The 18,319-nt window shown below is 42.0% G+C and overlaps 1 protein-coding gene across 2 annotated transcripts in view; it reads right to left on the bottom strand.

Annotated features, from left to right (window-relative positions):
- Positions 1 to 508: 508 nt before the first annotated feature.
- C4H10orf95 (chromosome 4 C10orf95 homolog) overlaps positions 509 to 18,319 on the bottom strand; it is a 30,881-nt gene continuing 13,070 nt past the window's right edge. For both annotated transcript variants that reach the window (XM_033940397.1, XM_033940398.1), the window contains exon 2: positions 509 to 1,375. In XM_033940397.1, the coding sequence (XP_033796288.1) occupies positions 597 to 1,268 (672 nt within the window). In that variant the 5' untranslated portion in view covers positions 1,269 to 1,375 and the 3' untranslated portion in view covers positions 509 to 596. The remainder of the gene's footprint in view (positions 1,376 to 18,319) is intronic.

Below are 18,319 nucleotides of genomic sequence, written 5' to 3' on the forward strand. Positions count from 1 at the left end.
ATTACCTTGAAAAGTGGATTAACATGGCCACCACACCATTTCACTATAATAAAATGAAAGAATGTGGGGGGAAGGGGTATAATGGCCATACAATCCTATTTTTTTCTTTATAGAAGTTTAGACTTCTAGAATCCAGACTGGTGAAGCCTCATTTGAACTGTTAATTAATGATACATTAAACATTATGATAGGGCTCCCAACACGATGTCCTAGTAACCCACAGCCAATCAGGTTATGAACTTTCCTAACATAAATCTGTTTATTCTAGCCTCCCAATGTATGCCAAAATGCAAACTTATGCATTATTCATTGTGGATCTAATGCAGACTTGGGCAACTCCGGTCCTCGAGGCCAGAATCCAATCGGGGTTTTCAGGATTTCCCACAATGAATATGCATTAAAAGCAGTGCATGGAAAATAGATCTCATGCATATTCATTAGGGAAATCCTGAAAACCCGATTGGATTCCGGCCCTCGATGGACCAGAGTTGGCCCATGTCTGGATTAATGAAAATCTAGCTAGTGCTGGACATAATGTGGGCCACCGGGGATCTAGGCCCTCCTGCACTTTGTCTCAGTAGCCAATAAACCTCTGTTCAGTATATAATTTTCATTATTAATTTATTAGCGTTTGGATTTTTTCTTCTTCTTTTTGGTCTGGCTCTCTCTTTAACATGTGGTCGTCTTCGTCTGGAGTTGGTAGCTGTCGAACTCACTCTCTTTTCTACAGTGTATTCTTGTTCTCCCACAAAGGGATCGCCTTTCACTAGAAATTCTCCATTTTGGTAGGTTACAGTAAGGACTGTCTTGGGGTATGTCCCATAAACGCGCCGGAGGTCATCCTTCACAAATTCTGGAAGTTCTCTTTTGGGCCCAACAACTCGCCCCAGTTTGCCCCATTGAAGCTCTCCCTTCAAGGTGAAACCCTCTGGCCACACGTCCTGATTCCGCCTTTGGTTGTTATAATTCATGTAGGGATTGTACATAGGAAACTGATTGATCTGAGGAAAATACCAGGATGGGGGAGGGGAAAAGGTTGGGTTCATGCCATAATAATGATGATATTCTACGGAGCTGCCTTCATAATCCTGGAAACTATTCTGGTCTTCCACCATAAAGGTGAGGGGTCTACTGCTGAAACTGTGCATCTGGATAGGTGGAAACATCGGTGCATATGGTAATGTGGCTGCTCTTCCAGGTCCAAAGGGAGGATAGGCACTCTGCTGGAGAAACATACTTGGATAGTACAGTTGAGGCACAAAAACCATAATGGTACATTATACAAAGTCAAGAGGATGGCATCTTCTCGCATTACCGACAATCAGTTTCCATTCTCTTCTCATTCTTCACAAACAACCTCTCCAAAGACTAGGTGCTAAAAAATTAAAAAAAAATGAGATGCATTCAAAATCTTTAATTTGCTAAAACAAAAATCATTATGGGAACAATTATATAACAGGACACCTGGTAGGTATCTAATTTCCTTTACAGAACATGAGCGTAGCCAGGAATATATTTGCACGATCACTTATACCAGAGAAAACACAGTGGAATGACCAGAATGGAAAGCCGAGAATTCGTCCAAGAGCTGCACTAAAGTCAGGCCTTACCAATCAGGAGCTGCTTTGACACGCAGCTCCTGATTGGTAAGGCCCGACTTTAGTGCAGAAGAGGCGGTCGGGGCATACAGCGAGTGATTTCCTTCACTCACCGGCGCTCCGGCTGCTCTCTCCTGCCTCTCTGGCTGCCCTCTCCAGTCTCCCCCACGAAAAACCGTATTTGCGTTTTTTTTAAAATTCCTGGAATGGAACCCCTGTGAATAATCGGGGGAGTACTGTACAACCAACTCGAATACATTCATCTCATACATACAGTTCAATTTTTTCTTCCTTGCTTCAAAATCAGTCTAGAACTGGGACTGCGGACCACCAACCGCGAATGACCGGGGAACACTGTATACCATTTGTGTATTTTTATTATGACTGTTTTTCTGATTTTGTAATCTGCCTTGGATAACAACTGAATAGAAATGAATAAATACATAGAAACATAGAAACATAGAAGATAACGGCAGAAAAGGGCTACAGCCCATCAAGTCTGCCCACTCTGCTTACCCACCCCCTGTCTATGCCCTAATGACCCAATTTCCTTATCTTGACCCTCGTAGGGATCCCACATGGGTATCCCATTTATTCTTAAAGTCTGGCACGCTGTCTGCCTCAATCACCCGCACTGGAAGCTTGTTCCAATGATCAATAAATACATATGTATGCCTTAAGAGCAAAACAAAAACGAAACTGCAGAACAATTGTACAAGATGCAGGCAAGGTTTATTTCAAATAAACAATTTGTTGCGCGCAAATAGACTACCTTAAACAAGCACGGGACCTGACACGGTCTGTGTTTCGATCAACACGTCTTCATCAGGGGTCCCAAAAGTGGTAGTAAAAGATATAAACGCAGCAATTTTTGCCTGATCGATGGGCTGCGATGTGTAACAGGACGCGTTACTTAAGGTGGTCTATTTTGCGCGCAACAAATTGTTTATTTGACATAAACCTTGCCTGCATCTTGTACAATTGTTCTGCAGTTTCGTCTTTTGTTTTGTTCTCACTGTTCTATACTGCAGAGTTGTCGGATTTTTGTTCTTTTGTCCGGCATTCTGCCTTAAGGCCATGGCGGATTAGAAAATATGGGGAGTGTATAGTGCAGTGGTTAGAGCTACAAAAGCATCAACACCCTGAGGTTGTGGGTTCAAATCCCATGCTGCTCCTTGTGACCCTGGGCAAGTCACTTAATCCCCCATTAGATAGTGTGAGCCCACCAGGATAGTCAGGGAAAAATGCTTGAGTACCTGAATGTAAACCACTTAGGGCTCCTTTTACTAAGGTGCGCAAGGACTTTAGCGCCCGGAATAGCGCACGCTACATTGCTGCGCGTGCTAGACCTTAACACCAGCATTGAACTGGCGTTAGTTGTAGAAGCGTAACGTGCGGTAATTTCCTGCACGCGCTAAAAACGCTAGCGCACCTTAGTAAAAAGGAGCCCTTAGGCTATAAGTGGTATATAAATGCTAAAAATAATAATAATCAAACACATTCAAATAAACCACATAGCAAACACTGATTGAACGACAGCCACATCAGCAATATTTATTTTAAAATTTATTTTAAAATTTATATACCGCATACAACTATGCGGTCTCCATATCACATACATAAAATCTTGTTTCCCTACGATTATCACATTTAACATAGACATGTCTAAACAACATCATTAATCGTCCCTGTTGTAAACAGGGATAGAGCGTAAATTCAATCAATTCAGAAATACAAGCAAGCTTTAAATCATTCATTGCTGTCGAAAAAATTCTAAAAGGGGATTATCAACTGAAATATACCTTACGCAGACGATATTCAGCTTTTACATCCTGTAGATACTGATAATATATCAGAAATACACGAGATCAGTAAGAAACTCGATCAAATTCAACATTGGCTAAAGTCTAATAAACTGGCCCTTAATAAAAAAAAACAAATTTGATGATCTTTCCATGGAAGGAAAATCCCACACTTATCACCCCTATTACCATAAGAAATATTCCTTTACAGATAGTTAACAAAACGAAAATATTAGGAGTAATTATTGATTCTAAATTAAACTTTCATGACCATATAAGTCATATTGTTAAAACTTCATTCTATAGATTACGACAAATTAGATCCATCTCAAAATTTCTGAATGTACAATCTTTAAATATCCTTATCCACTCATTAGTCATATCAAAAATAGATTATTGTAATTCTCTTTTTAAAGGTATTGCATTAAATGAAATTAAACGTTTACAAATCATACAGAATGTCTCTATAAAACTTATTACTAAATCTAAAAAATTTGATCATCACTCCCTACTAGAAAAGGCACATTGGCTCCCTGTCATCCATAGAATAACTTATAAAATCTGTTTACTTACATTTAAAATACTACTATATAAGACACCTGCTTTTATTCATAAACTTTTAATACCTTACCATCCAATTAGAATATTAAGATCAATTGATCAAAACCTATTAACAGTACCTTCATTGAAATTGATTAATACTAGGCGGCAATTTATATTTTCCGTAACAGCCCCTCAAACCTGGAATGCTCTTCCAATTTTTATACGGAACGATCAAGACTTGGTAAAATTTAAATCATTATTAAAAACATTTCTTTTCAATGACGCTTTTAACTCTTGATTTTTATTTATTGTTTCTCTTAATGTGTTTTCCTATGTTTAATCTTTTATTTGACGAATGTATTTCTTAACCCTATTTTTACCCAATGTAGTATAATAAGTTTTATCCTTTGTAAGCATTGTGATTCCCAACAGTTTGTTTTGTATGTTTGTTTGTTTTCTTTTAACTAAATTTGATTTGTACATCGCTTTGAATTAGAGAAAGCGATTAATCAAGAACAAATAATAAACTTGAAACTTGAAACTTGAACTTAACATAAGAAGGCATTGGCAATCACTGAGTCTTCAGCATTTTCTTAAAATTCATTCTCCCCCATACAAAACCGCAGGATACCAGGCAAGGCATTCCATAGTTCTACGCCAGCCACAGATATCATTGATGCTCGGTTCCTAGCATGCCTAGTCGACATTCTACCCTCCAAACTTAATTTCATCCCATTTATGTCTCTAAGCTCTCTTCTCGGTTTATAAATCTCAAAAAATTCTTGTAAGATCTTTGGGGAAGCATGATACAATGTCTGATGTATAATCGCCATCAATTTACCCACGCAAGGCTGTCAGTCTCACTTTGAAATAGAAAACCCATTCAGGGAATGTGGTAGCTCCAAGGCTCCAGTGCACTAATCCTTCAACTTGATCTAAGCAGCGCCTTTGATTTAGTCGACCACACCATCCTAATTGACTGCTTGGAGACAATTGGTCTCTCAGGCAATGTACTAAAATGGTTCCAAGCCTTCTTGACCAAACGATCGTACCGAGTCTATGGCAACAATATCCAATCCTCCAGCTGGGTAAACCCATGCGGAGTACCACAGGGTTCCCCCCCCCTATCCCCCACTCTGTTCAACATTTACCTAGCCCCATTGGCAAATCTACTGGAAAAATTAAAAATCAAATTTTACATCTACGCCGATGATATCATCATAGTCCTGCCCCTAACAAGCCTGACTCCTGAGACGAAGAATCATCTAGCACTAATTCTAAAACAAATCAAAACATGGATGACAGGGTTCAAACTGAAACTCAACCCTGAAAAAACAAATTCTTCCTGGCAAGCCCAAATGACAAAATTAAAGATACTACAATAACCCTGAATGGAATGATCAGAACTTCCCCATTGTCGATACCATAAAAATCCTGGGAGTGACACTGGACCGCTATCTCACTCTAAATATGCACTCAGAGCTACTAATCAAAAAGGGCTTCGCGACACTTTGGAAACTAAGAACCATCAGAAAGCACTTCGACACATCATTCCGCTTAATGGGGCAATCCTCCATTTTAAACCTACTCGACTATTGCAATATCATTTACCTGGGGTCTCTCAAGAAAACCATTCAAAAACTCTGAATCATACAAAACTCAGCTGTGCGACTGATTTTCGGCATAAAGAAATGGGATCACATAACTGCCTACTACCAAAAACTCCACTGGTTGCCCCTGGAGGCAAGAGTATTGTTCAAATTCGCCTGCCTCTGTTTCAAATCCATTCTCGGTTTGGCCCCTCTATACCTGGTCTTCCACTTTAAACTAGACTGCTCCACCCAGGCCTACACGCAGAATACGTATGTTTAGCCACCCTACATTAAAAACCTGCCGATACAAAAGATTCCTTGACAGAACGGTTGCCTTCCAAGAAGAACGACTGGCTAAGCAGCAGCATCAAGCACTCCTCATCCTACCTCAACTTCAGAAAACTAGTTAAAACCAACCTGTTCAACCGATTTGTGACCAAGGATGCCTAAAGTCTTCACTGCTTACCCCATGACCAACCCTTCTTATTGTAAACCCGCCCCTACAATGTAACCGGTTCATAGACAATGGCGCGAAAGACAAAAGCGCGCGCCGACAATTGAGTGCAGCGCGCGCCGCCGCGCCACTCTAAATTACAGTTTTTAGGGGCTCCGACGGGGGGGTTTGTTGGGGAACCCCCCCCAGTTTACTTAATAGACATCGCGCCGGCGTTTTGGGGGGTTTGTAACCCTCCACATTTTACTGTAAACTGAACTTTTTTCCCTAAAAACAGGGAAAAAGTGAAGTTTTCAGTAAAATGTGGGGGGTTACAACCCCCCACCCCCCCCCACAACGCCCCCACAATGCGGCGCAATGTCTATTAAGTAAAGTGGGGGTTCCCCCACCCCACACCCCCCCGTCAGAGCACTAAAAACAGTAATTTAGAGTGGCGCGGCTGCAGCACGCTGCACTCAATTGTCTGGGCGCGCCTTTGTCCCGGCGCGCCTTTGTCCCGGCGCGCTTTTGACCTGACACCAATGTAACCTTATTCTGTACAAATATTCATGTACTCAAAGACTTCATTGTTTTTTCACTGAATGTCCAGCTCTTCTTTATTGTAAACCGCCTCGAACTACTTTGGCTTTGGCGGTATATAAACAATAAATTATTATTATTATTATATTACTAAGAGGGAAGGGCCTACTGCCAATCCTGTCAAGTGTACCCTAGCCAAAGGAGAAACCCAATATTTACGACTACAGTAATTATCATTTCTATAATGCCACTAGAATATGCAGCGTTGTACACACACATGTAAGAGCAAATCCCTGATAGATAGTACTTAAATCTGTTCAAGACAAACAGGACAAATAAGAGATTAAGGAGTTCATTTATTGTGGGTGTGATCAAAACAATATAGGTATTAAACAGGCAGATAAGAGATCAAGATTTAAAAGCAGCCTCAAAAAGGCAGGCTTTTAGCCTGGATTTGAATAGAGCTAGAGGCAAAGCACGATGCACTGAGGACTCAACAAGTCTAGTCCATGCCGTGGCGTAGCCACGGGTGAACCGAGGCCCACCCAAAATTTAATCTCCTTTAGAGTGGCTGGTGAGGATTCTAAAGCCCTGCCAGTCGAAAGAATTTACATGTTGATCGGCTGCTGGCAATGTTCTGTTCTTGGCCATAGGCCACTACCTCCCTCACGCATGCACAGTTTTCATACTGGGGTGATACTTAGCCTACGTGCACGGAAGATGGTGGCAGATGCTCCAGGACAGTGCCAGCAGCTGCCCATGTAAACCCTTTGGCGGGGTTGGGGGTTCTTTGGCTGACAGGGATTCCTGCCAGCACAGGTATGCCATTTACTTTGGGGGAATGGGGGGGGGGGAGGAGCAGAAATTAAATTTGGGTTTGCTTTTGTTGGGGGAGTAGAGATTACATTTATGGCCCACCCTCATTGCTCTTGGGCCAACCCTAAATCAGTTGACTATGCTACTGATTCCAACTAAGGAATACTCTTCCAACCTCCAGTAAAAGAAGAAAATAATCTAAACCACTTTAAAGGCCAATTTAAGGACTAGTCTTTAAGCCCATTACATTAACGGGTACTAGAATAGATGTGTCTGTCTGTCTTTCTTTCTGTCTCCTTAGCCGCTGTCTGTCTTTCTTTCTTTCTTTCTGTCTCTCTCTTTCTCTCTCCTTGGCCGCTTTCTGTCTGTCTGTCTTTCTTTCTGTCTCTCTCTCTCCTTGGCTGCTGCCTGTCTGTCTGTCTTTTTTTCTTTGTCTCTCTTTCTCTTTGGCCGCTGGCTGTCTGGCTGTCTTTCTGTCTGTCTCTCTGGCCCCCTGTCTGTCTGTCTTTCTTTCTTTCTCACTCCTTGGCCGCTAGCTGTCTGTCTGTCTCTCTGGCCCTCTGTCTGTTTGTCATTCATTCTGTCTGTGTCTCTCCCTGGCCCCTTGTCTGTCTGTCTTTATTTCTATCTGTCTCTCTGACTTTCTCCCTAGCCCCCTGCCTATTTCTCTCTGGCCCCCCGAGCAAACCAAGATTGCTGCCTGCCCCCCAGCACACCCCTCCCCCCAAAGCAGCCCCCTTTCCCTCTCCCCCTCCACTTCCCTGTGCAGCAGTAGCAGCCGGACACCTCGCAGCACCTCGAAGGACACCCTCCTGCCGTTGCTCTCACCACCGCACACGCTGCAAGCCGTTGCACGCTGCACACACTGTAAGCCGCCGCGCGCTGCAAATGGAACACGGCACAGAAGCAGAAATCACAGCGGCAGGGATCACACCGTGTCAACTGCGCATGCGCGAGTAAGGGTTTTATTATAGAGGATGCTTTCAGCATTTTAACTCAAAGTTCCTTTTTAGTTTCTCATTTAAAGAAGCATGTTTCAGCGACTCTACCTTTCATTCGTTCCTTATTTGTTTCCTATCCTATTTCAATTGTATTTCTTCCCCACTTCCCTTCTGTTTCTTCTAATGTCTTGTAGTTGATGTTCTTGTCTAGATACGCCATTTGATTAATATTGTTTTTTGCTCTTTTTTTTTAATTTTGGTAGTGGCCTTTTTTACAATTTTTATCTATTTCCCCCATATTTTACTCTGTATCTCGCTTAGAAGCTGGATAAGTGACATTATCAAATTTTAATAAAAACTTGAAACTTGAAATTGGTGGTGAAGAAGGGCACAGATAAGATGAATGGAGTTCCCATGGAGGGCTGTAGAGACAGATAAGAGAGTAGAGATAGTGAGGAGCTACAGAACAAATGCACTTGTAGGACAGCAAGAGAAGTTTGACTGTATGCAGAAGTGGATAAAGAACCTTGAAAAGGGGGGGTTATATAACAATAGCAGAATTTTGAATTAATTGAAGGTGGGAGAGATGGGTCAGTGGCAGACCATAAGACACAGTTGCTGTAGTCAGACTGGGAGGTGATTCGATGTGGATAAGGGTTATGGAAGGGATGAATTGTGATGATGTTATAGAGTCAGAAACGTCCAAAGAAAATAGGGAAAGTTTGCCTAACGAGAACTAAATATTAAATTTTAATAAGACTATTATATAAATAAATTTCATAAGACCATAAGAATAGCTAAGACTAAGAATGTCATAATGCCCCTGTATCGCTCCATGGTGTAACCTCATCTGGAGTATTGCGTTCAATTCTGGTCTCCTTATCTCAAGAAAGATATAGTGGCGCTAGAAAAGGTACAAAGAAGAACGACCAAGATGATAAAGGGGATGGAGCTCCTATCGTATGAGGAAAGACTAAAAATGTTAGGGCTCCTCAGCTTGGAAAAGAGACGATTAAGGGGAGATATGACTGAAGTCTACAAAATCCTGAATGGAGTAGAACAGGTACAAGTGGATCGATTTTTCACTCCGTCAAAAATTACAAAGACTAGGGGACACTCAATGAAGTTACAGGGAAATACTTTTAAAACCAATAGGACATTTTTTTTTCACTCAGAGAATAGTCTGGAATGCATTGCCAGAGGATTTGGTAAGAGCGGATAGCGGAGCTGGTTTTAAGAAAGGTTTGGACAAGTTCCTGGAGGAAAAGTCCATAGTCTGTTAGAGAAAGAAATGGGGGAAGTGGTAGCATGGAATATTGCTACTCCTTGGGTTTTGGCCAGATACTAGTGACCTGGATTGGCCACTGTGAGAACGGGCTACTGGGCTTGATGGACCATTGGTCTGACCCAGTAAGGCTATTTTTCCATGTAACTTCATTGAGTGTTCTCTAGTCTTTATAGTGTTTAAAAGAGTAAAAAGTCAGTGAACCTTGACTCATTCTACACCTCTCCCCTCAGCCATCTTTTTTCCAAGCTGAAGAGCCATAACCTCTCTAGCCTTTTCTTATATGAAAAGAGTTTCTTCCATCCTTTTATCATTTTGGTTGCTCATATTTCAATCTTTTTTAATTCCATCATATCTTTTTTGAGATATGGAGACCAGAATGGAATACAATACTCAAGTTGAGGTTGCACCATGGAGTAATACAGAAGCATTATAATATTCCATCCCTTTTCTAATAATTCCTAGCATCCTGTTTGCTTTTTTTGGCCACTGCCACACACTGGGCAGAGGATGTCAACATAATGACACCTAGAGGTTTTTTCTTCGGTACTGACTCTTAAGGTGGATCCTAGCATTTGGTAAGTATGATTTGGATTATTCTTCCCGATGTGCATCACTTTTCATTTGTCCACATTACATTTCATCTGCAGTTTGGATGCCCAGTCTTCCAATTTCCTGTGGTCTTCCTGTAATTTTGCACAGTCATCTTGTGTTTTGACAACTTTGAATAGTTTTGCGCCATCTGCACATTTAATCACCTCACTTGTTCCATTTGTAAATATGTTAAATCAGTGTTCTTCAACTGCCAGTACACAGACTGGTGCCAGTCCACAGAAATTTCCCGTCAGTCCACAGGGCCGGCATGTGCATCAGGCCTGAGGTAGTGTTCTTCAGCTTCTGGTCTGCGGAATGATCGATGCAGCGTTATCTTCGGGACGGCTCCCTTTTCCTCACTGCTCCTACGCCTGAACCAGAAGTGTTCTCTCTGACGTCGCAATATCAGAGGGAAGGCTTCCAGATGAGGCGCGGGACGCACTGCCCACGGCTTTGTGCGCTGCGGCACTGAGGAAGAGGGAGCCGGCACGAAGATAACACTGGGGGCGGCATAAAACAGCCAGGCGGGAGCAGGACAGAAGGTAAGGCACAGCATGGAGGGAGGGAAACAACAAAGGTAGTTTAGTGACTGAATTGTGTCAATTTTGAGAATTTACATCTCCTGTCTGTATTTTGTACTGTTCAGGAAGAAATGCATTTGTTTCTTTTTCTCTGGGGTTGTACTGCATGCAGAGCTTGAATCGTAGGGTTCCGTTTGTATATATTAGTACTTTTAGTTTTTGGTTCCATATTTGCATGGAGTTATCTGTTTTCTGGTAGGAATGAATATTGAGAAGCATACAGTGTGCTTTGTGTAGTTTAATTTTGTGGTTACCATTATGTGTTGTTAATAAGATTACAGTATATTGTGTGTATATATGAATGGAAGAAATAGTGTTACAATTAGTACTATTATGGGGTGGAGATGGGTGGGGTTTGGCCCATGACTTAGTCCAGTGTTCTTCAATCACCGGTCCACGGACTGGTGCCGGCCCACAAAATAATTCTTTTATTTCCACCGGTCCATAGGTGTCAAAAGGTTGAAGAACACTGTGTTAAATAGCACCTGACCTAGTACAGATCCCTGTGGCACTCCACTAGTTACCTTCCTCCATTAGGAAAAATGGCCATTTAACCCTACCCTCTGTTTTCTGTCCAATAACCAGTTTCTAATCTAATCTAGTATATGATTTATTAATCACACTAACGTACATAGTCAATTGGAAAGTACATGACAGACCAATCAGAATACATATTAAATCAAATTAAAACAAAATATCCTCAATCATATCATACACAAAAGTCTTCAACTTTTTACAAGAACTCATATAACTGCATTTAGTTCTTATTTTAAGGGCCAAATTGTTCCAAAGAGAGAGAGAGCACCATAAATAAATGAAGAATTACACTGATGTTTACATCGCATACATTTTAAATGCCAGATAGTACAATGAAAGCGTACCACTTAACCTAGTAGAAGAAGAATGCAACTGAGAGAAAACCAAAATAAGACATTCAGAAGAATCTGCTTGCAATATGTGGTGGATCAAAAAGGTAGATCTGAATTCTATTTGTTTCTTGATGGATAGCCAGTGAAGTCTATTAAATGCTGCAGAAATACTACGGGTTCCTTTTACTAAGCTGCGTTATGGCTTTAATGCGTGGAATAGCGCGTGCGCTAGACCTTAATGCCAGCATTTAGCTGGTGTTAGTTCTAGAAGCGTAGCGCGCGGTAATTTCCTGCATGCGCTAAAAACGCTAGCGCACCTTAGTAAAAGGAACCCTATGTCTGAACTTTAATTGTGAATGATTGATATGTGAACCGCCAGACTTTTATGATAGTGTGGTATATAAGTTTTGTAAATAACTAACCCCCTCCCCCCTTCTTACAAAACTGCAATAGCGGTTTTTAGTGCAGGCCAGCGCACTGAATGCTCTACATAGAGCTGTCTCATGATATATAGTCTTCCTCCATAAAGGCCCATGTCTATCTCAAAAGCAGACTATGGACTTTTCCTCCAGAAACTTGTCCAAACCATTTTTTAAACCAGCTACATTAACTGCTCTTACCACATCCTCTGGCGACGCGTTCCAGCGCTTAACTATTCTCTGAGCGAAAAAAATATTAACTCCTATTGATTTTAAAAGTATTGAAGTGTTATAGTTGGGGGAAGAAAAGATAACAAATTAAGGAACCGAAGGACCTTTGCCTTATTCATATTCAATTTCAATTTATGAAAGGAAGTCCAATTCACAATTTTGCTTATACGTTCAAAAATCCTAATACAAGTATCTGCCATATTCAAATTCACAAGGGTCAACAGGAAAATGTCATCAGCGTAAGATAACATATATTATTCTTCAGACAAAGACACCACCTGCAATAAACTTATAAAAATATTACAAAACATAAGAGTTGAGTGACTAAAATGGTTAAGGGGCTGGAGGAGTTGCCGTACAGTGAGAGGTTAGAGAAACTGGGCCTCTTCTCCCTTGAAAAGAGACTGAGAGGGGACATGATTGAAACGTTCAAGATAATGAAGGGAATAGACTTAGTAGATAAGGGCAGGTTGTTCACCCTCTCCAAGGTAGAGAGAACGAGAGGGCACTCTCTAAAGTTAAAAGGGGATAGATTCCGTACAAACGTAAGGAAGTTCTTCTTCACCTAGAGAGTGGTGGAAAACTGGAACGTTCTTCTGGAGGCTGTTATAGTGGAAAACACCCTCCAGGGATTCAAGAAAAAGTTGGATAAGTCCCTGTTAGACCAGAACATATGCAAGTAAGGCTAGACTCAAATAGGGCACTGGTCTTTGACCTTAGGGCCGCCGTGTGAGCGGACTGCTGGGAACGATGGACCACAGGTCTGACCCAGCAGCGGCAAATTCTTATGTTCTTATATTGGTACTCCACAAAAAGAATTCCAACACTAGGGATACTTTCAGTTGGTTAAAAATTCTTTAAACCTTCTATGCCCAGTTCACTCAACTTATTAATCAATAAAAAATGATCAACTGAAGCAAAAGCAGCACCGATATCAAACTGAAGTGCAGGATTGTTGACCTTGACACAACCATTATTTGGACTTAGAAGTTAATGTAAATAACAATAAGTCAGTGCTATGTTTGGGACGAAACCCAAATTTAAGTAGACTGCAAACATGAGTATTGTTCTATAAAATCAGATAACTGTTTACTCACTAAGGTCTCCAACAGTTTTGTCAACAAAGGTATATCTGCAATAGGTCTAAAGCTGAACAGCTGAGGCAGATCAGTATTTTGTTGCTTGGAAATAGGAGTAATAACAATATGAACCAAACTCTGATGGTAGAAAGCCCTTAACAAATGATTACAGATCATGAATAACCAGAATAAAATGAAGCCTGGGAGTTTGGAAAAAAAAAAAAAAAGAACATAAGCAGTGCCTCCACTGGGTCAGACCTGAGGTCCATCGTGCCCAGCAGTCCGCTCACGCGGCGGCCCAACAGGTCCTGGACCTGTGCAGTAATCCTCTATCTATACCCCTCTATCCCCTTTTCCAGCAGGAAATTGTCCAATCCTTTCTTGAACCCCAGTACCGTTCTCTGCCCTGTTACGTCCTCTGGAAGCGCATTCCAGGTGTCCACCACACGTTGGGTAAAAAAGAACTTCCTGGCATTCGTATTGAATCTGTCCCCTTTCAACTTTTCCAAATGCCCTCTTGTTCTTTTATTATTCGAAAGTTTGAAGAATCTGTCTACTCTCTCTATGCCCTTCATGATCTTGTAAGTCTCTATCATATTCCCTCTAAGTCTCCTCTTCTCCAGGGAAAAGAGCCCCAATTTCTCCAGTCTTTCTCTATCTATCTATCTCTATATCTGTCTCTCTCTCTTTCTATCTCTCTCTCTCTCTCTCTCTCTATATATATATATATATATATTTCTCTCTGTCTCCCTTTCTCTCTCCCTTTCTGTCCCTCTCTACTCTCTCTATGCCCTCATGATCTTGTAAGTTTCTATCATATCCCCTCTAAGTCTCCTCTTCTCAAGGGAAAAGAGACCTAGTTTCTCCAATCTCTCAGCGTTGAAAGGTTTTCCATCCCCTTTATCAGATGCGTCGCTCTCCTCTGAACCCTCTCGAGTAGCGCCATATCCTTCTTAAGGTACAGCGACCAATATTGGACGCAGTACTCCAGATGCGGACGCACCATCGCCTGATACAACGGCAGGATAACTTCTTTCATTCTGGTTGTAATACCCTTCTTGATTATACCTATTTGCTCTCTTAGCGGCCGCTGCGCACTGCGCCGTCGGTTTCATTGTCATGTCCACCATTACCCCCAAGTCCCTTTCTTGGGTACTCTCATTCAATAACATCCCTCCCATCGTATAGCTGTATGAAGGACATATGTCTAGTATACAGGTACATGAGGAAAAGCTCTTGATTAGGGTTAGCAGCCGTCCAGATTTTCCTGGATATGTCCTCCTTTTAAGGACATGTCTAAGGGTCTGGAAAACTTTTCAAAACCCGGCACTATGTCTGAAATCAAGTCAAGCAGGGAGGAAATCTGCACATGCGTGGACTTCCTCACTGCCCAACGCGATTTGCGGACAAAAGCGGGCAGAGGTGGACATGAGCAAGCAGTGGGGGTGGGGCTAGGGTGGGACTGGGGGCGGGATTAGGGTGGGGATGGGTAAAACTGGGCGTGCCTGGGTTAAGGGTCTAGGGGTCCGGATTTTCTGATTGGAAAATCTAGCAATCCTACATCTTCTAAAGATCCTACATCTTCTATAGATCTAATTGCAGTATGAGGAGTAACCGGAAAATAATCATCAAATTCTACTGAATTTAAAGAGTTTTAAAGATATTGTCATACAGTAACAATTTTGTTTAAGAAAAAGTTAGTGGTTTCCTAGGTTGAGAATTTGGCACAGAATCTCCAGAAATGGGGGGGGGGGGGGGAGAGGGGGTGCAGCCAAATTATGCAGAAGGTTGAAATCATTTTTTAGGGTTACACTTACCAAGGCCAATTTTGAGGCATAAAGGGGCTGATTCTGTAAGCGGTGCCATGTGTCAATCACAGACAGTCGCTGCTTACAGAATCACGACTAGCAAGGACCCTAGGCCAGGCTTTCACATGCCTATATTTCCAACGCCTAGGGTCCTTGCGGAATGGCGGCCAGCAGTGCCAAAGTCCAGTGCTGCCCCTAAACATGCCCACTGCTGGGCTTCGGTGTCACTAGACGCCGCTAGGTGAGATGGACACAGGCACCGGTCCCAGAGGTCGCCTGCCGACGCTTAATTTTTTTAATGAGTTTATAATTATATTTTTTAATGGTGCACCACTTAAAACCAATTAAAATGCTTAAGTTAGGCAACTGCCAGTGCCTAATTTTCGCCTCTAAAAGGATCCAGAGAACCAGAAACGTTATCCCCAAAAGGTTATAATCTATCTTCCCACTAGACTTAACGATTTTCCTATTAGCAGAAAGTGAAGCAGAGCCCATCTGCTATGGCCTTATCCTCCCTGAGTGCCCCTGTTGCTCCTTAATCATCCAACAGTCCCCACGGATTCCCTCACAGGTTCTCTGCTTCTGATGGACCTAAAAAAATTGTTACGATGAGTTTTTGCCTTTGTATAACATGCTGTGACGTTACAAGCATATGGTGAGCCCATAAGACCCGCCTGCTTACGTGATGTAAGAGGCTGTAAAATCTATAGGTTCCTTTTACTAAGCCGCGTTAGGGCTTTAACGTGCGGAATAGCGCACGCTAAATTGCCGCGTGCTAGACCTTAACGCCAGCATTGAGCTGGCGTTAGTTCTAGCCGCGTAGCGCGGGTTTAGCGCGTGCTAAAAACGTTAATGCAGCTTAGTAAAAGGAGCCCTATGTGAATCCCGGACCCCAGTATACAAATGTTTGATGGAGCTTGATATACCCCTTAACTTACACAATACATAGGGGTCCTTTTACTAAGGCGCGTTAGCCATTTTAACATTTGCTAAACGCTAACGCACACATTAGCGTTTAGCATGCGCTAAAACAGTTGTCATGCCTTAGTAAAAGAGGGGGACAGTGATTTACAATATAAACAAAATGTCATAAAAGAGCTCCCATAAATTTCTAGAGTCATTAATGTATCTTACCCTTCGTTTCCAATCCTATTTTAGAAGCCTGCCTTAAAAAAAGGATGTTTTCAGGAAAGATTTACACTTTTGAAAGCTTGCTTCTGCTCAAATTTCTTTGGGTGCTTTATAAGTAAAGCTGTGAGCAGAATGTGAAGACAGGGGCCTAACTTGTGGATACCCTGTTTGTCTAAGACTGGGAGAACAGAAACCCAAGCTCCAGTTTGCAAATGCCTACCTGGTAGGCGCGGATAGGAATGATTTGCACTTATATATGAGGAAGCAAAGCTACCTTGTATTTTGTTGCTGCAATACTGCTGAATGCAGACTTTTTGAGTTTTAAGAATGATTTGTTTTTCCAGGGTGCTATATAAAAGACCGTTTGAGGGAAGTTGGATAAGCTGGCAATACCACAGCTGCCCTGTAGAAGGTGCTGTGCCACAAACCTCAACATTTTCTTGGTTTTCTGCTTCCACATTCTATCTAATCTGTTACAAGATTCATTATATTGCCTTGTCATTTCAGTCTCTCCACCAGATCTTTAGAAGCAATTTCAAAGTTCTCATTAGCAGAGCAATTTTTCATACAACTGAGTGAATTGGTGCACTGCAATTTAAATCGAGCAATCTGAAATGCTGACTTTGGATGTATCATCTTTGCAAAATAGATTACCTCCTTGGTTAAACACAGAAACAGAGAAAAAGACAGCAGATGAAGACCATACAGCTTATCCATTCTGCCAATCCATATCACCTAATAACCTCTACAATCTTCTTCTGACACATCCTCTGTGCTCATCCCATACTTTCTTGAATTCAGATAACTGTGGGGAAACCATCTCCATGCCATTCTTTAAGGAGAGAGGGAAGAATCAGAGTATGAATGGACCCAGCCACTGACTTTCAAGCCTTGCATTGAAAAATGCAGGTATAGAAGGACAGAGGTTGAGATAGACACTAAGGAATGACACAGGATGGTTTCCCGCGGTTATCCATGGGGATGGGGACAGTGATGAAATTTGTCACCATGTCATTCTCTGCCTGGAATCAGTGTAGATGAGGGGTCTCAAAGTCCCTCCTCAAGGGCCGCAATCCAGTTGGGTTTTCAGGATTTCTCCAATGAATATGCATGAGATCTCTTTGCATGCACTACTTTCATTGTATGCTAATATATCTCATGCATATTCATTGGGGAAATCCTGAAAACCCGACTGGATTGCAGCCCTCGAGGAGGGACTTTGAGACCCCTGGTGTAGATGGTTGTTATTAAAAGAGATAGTAACTCCATGAGCTCTGACCAATCCCTTTGTACCACAGTGTTTACCAGCAAAGCTTTTGACCGTGTGGATTATGATAAACTATAGAGTACTCTAGAACAGAGGTCTCAAAGTCCCTCCTTGAGGGCCGCAATCCAGTCGGGTTTTCAGGATTTCCCCAATGAATATGCATGAGATCTATGTGCATGCACTGCTTTCAATGCATATTCATTGGGGAAATCCTGAAAACCCGACTGGATTGCGGCCCTCAAGGAGGGACTTTGAGACCCCTGCTCTAGAACAAATGGGAATACCCGAAAACACACAGCTCGGCTGATAAAGAGTCTCTTTGAAAATCAAGAAGCTGCAGTGAGAACTGAATATGGCAACGCTGATTGGTTTCCAATACAACGTGACAGCAGGCAAGGATGCATCATGTCACCTTACCTGTTCAACCTTTATGGCGAAAAGCCGTCTTCAGAAAAGCGAATTTGGAGGAAGAGAGCGTCGGTTTCAAAGTTGGTGGCCGAAATATAAGCAGCCTGCTCTATGCGGATGATACAACGCTCATCACCAGCAGCAAAGCAGACGTGCTGTATCTATTCAGAAAAGTCAAACCCGAAAGTCATAACATGGAATTAGAACTGGACATAAACAAAAAGGACATGTCCGGATTTTCTTGGACGTCTGGTGACCCTAAGAAGGAGCATCGATGGGTTCGGAGGTTGTCAGCCTGATGCTCTAACACTAACCACTAGGTTACTTATCTGCAAATATATAGTGCACAGCTGAGGGTCGCACTTTTTTTTTGTACAGTTAG

This window comes from Geotrypetes seraphini, chromosome 4 (assembly GCF_902459505.1).
Source record: "Geotrypetes seraphini chromosome 4, aGeoSer1.1, whole genome shotgun sequence".
NCBI lineage: Eukaryota > Metazoa > Chordata > Amphibia > Gymnophiona > Dermophiidae > Geotrypetes > Geotrypetes seraphini.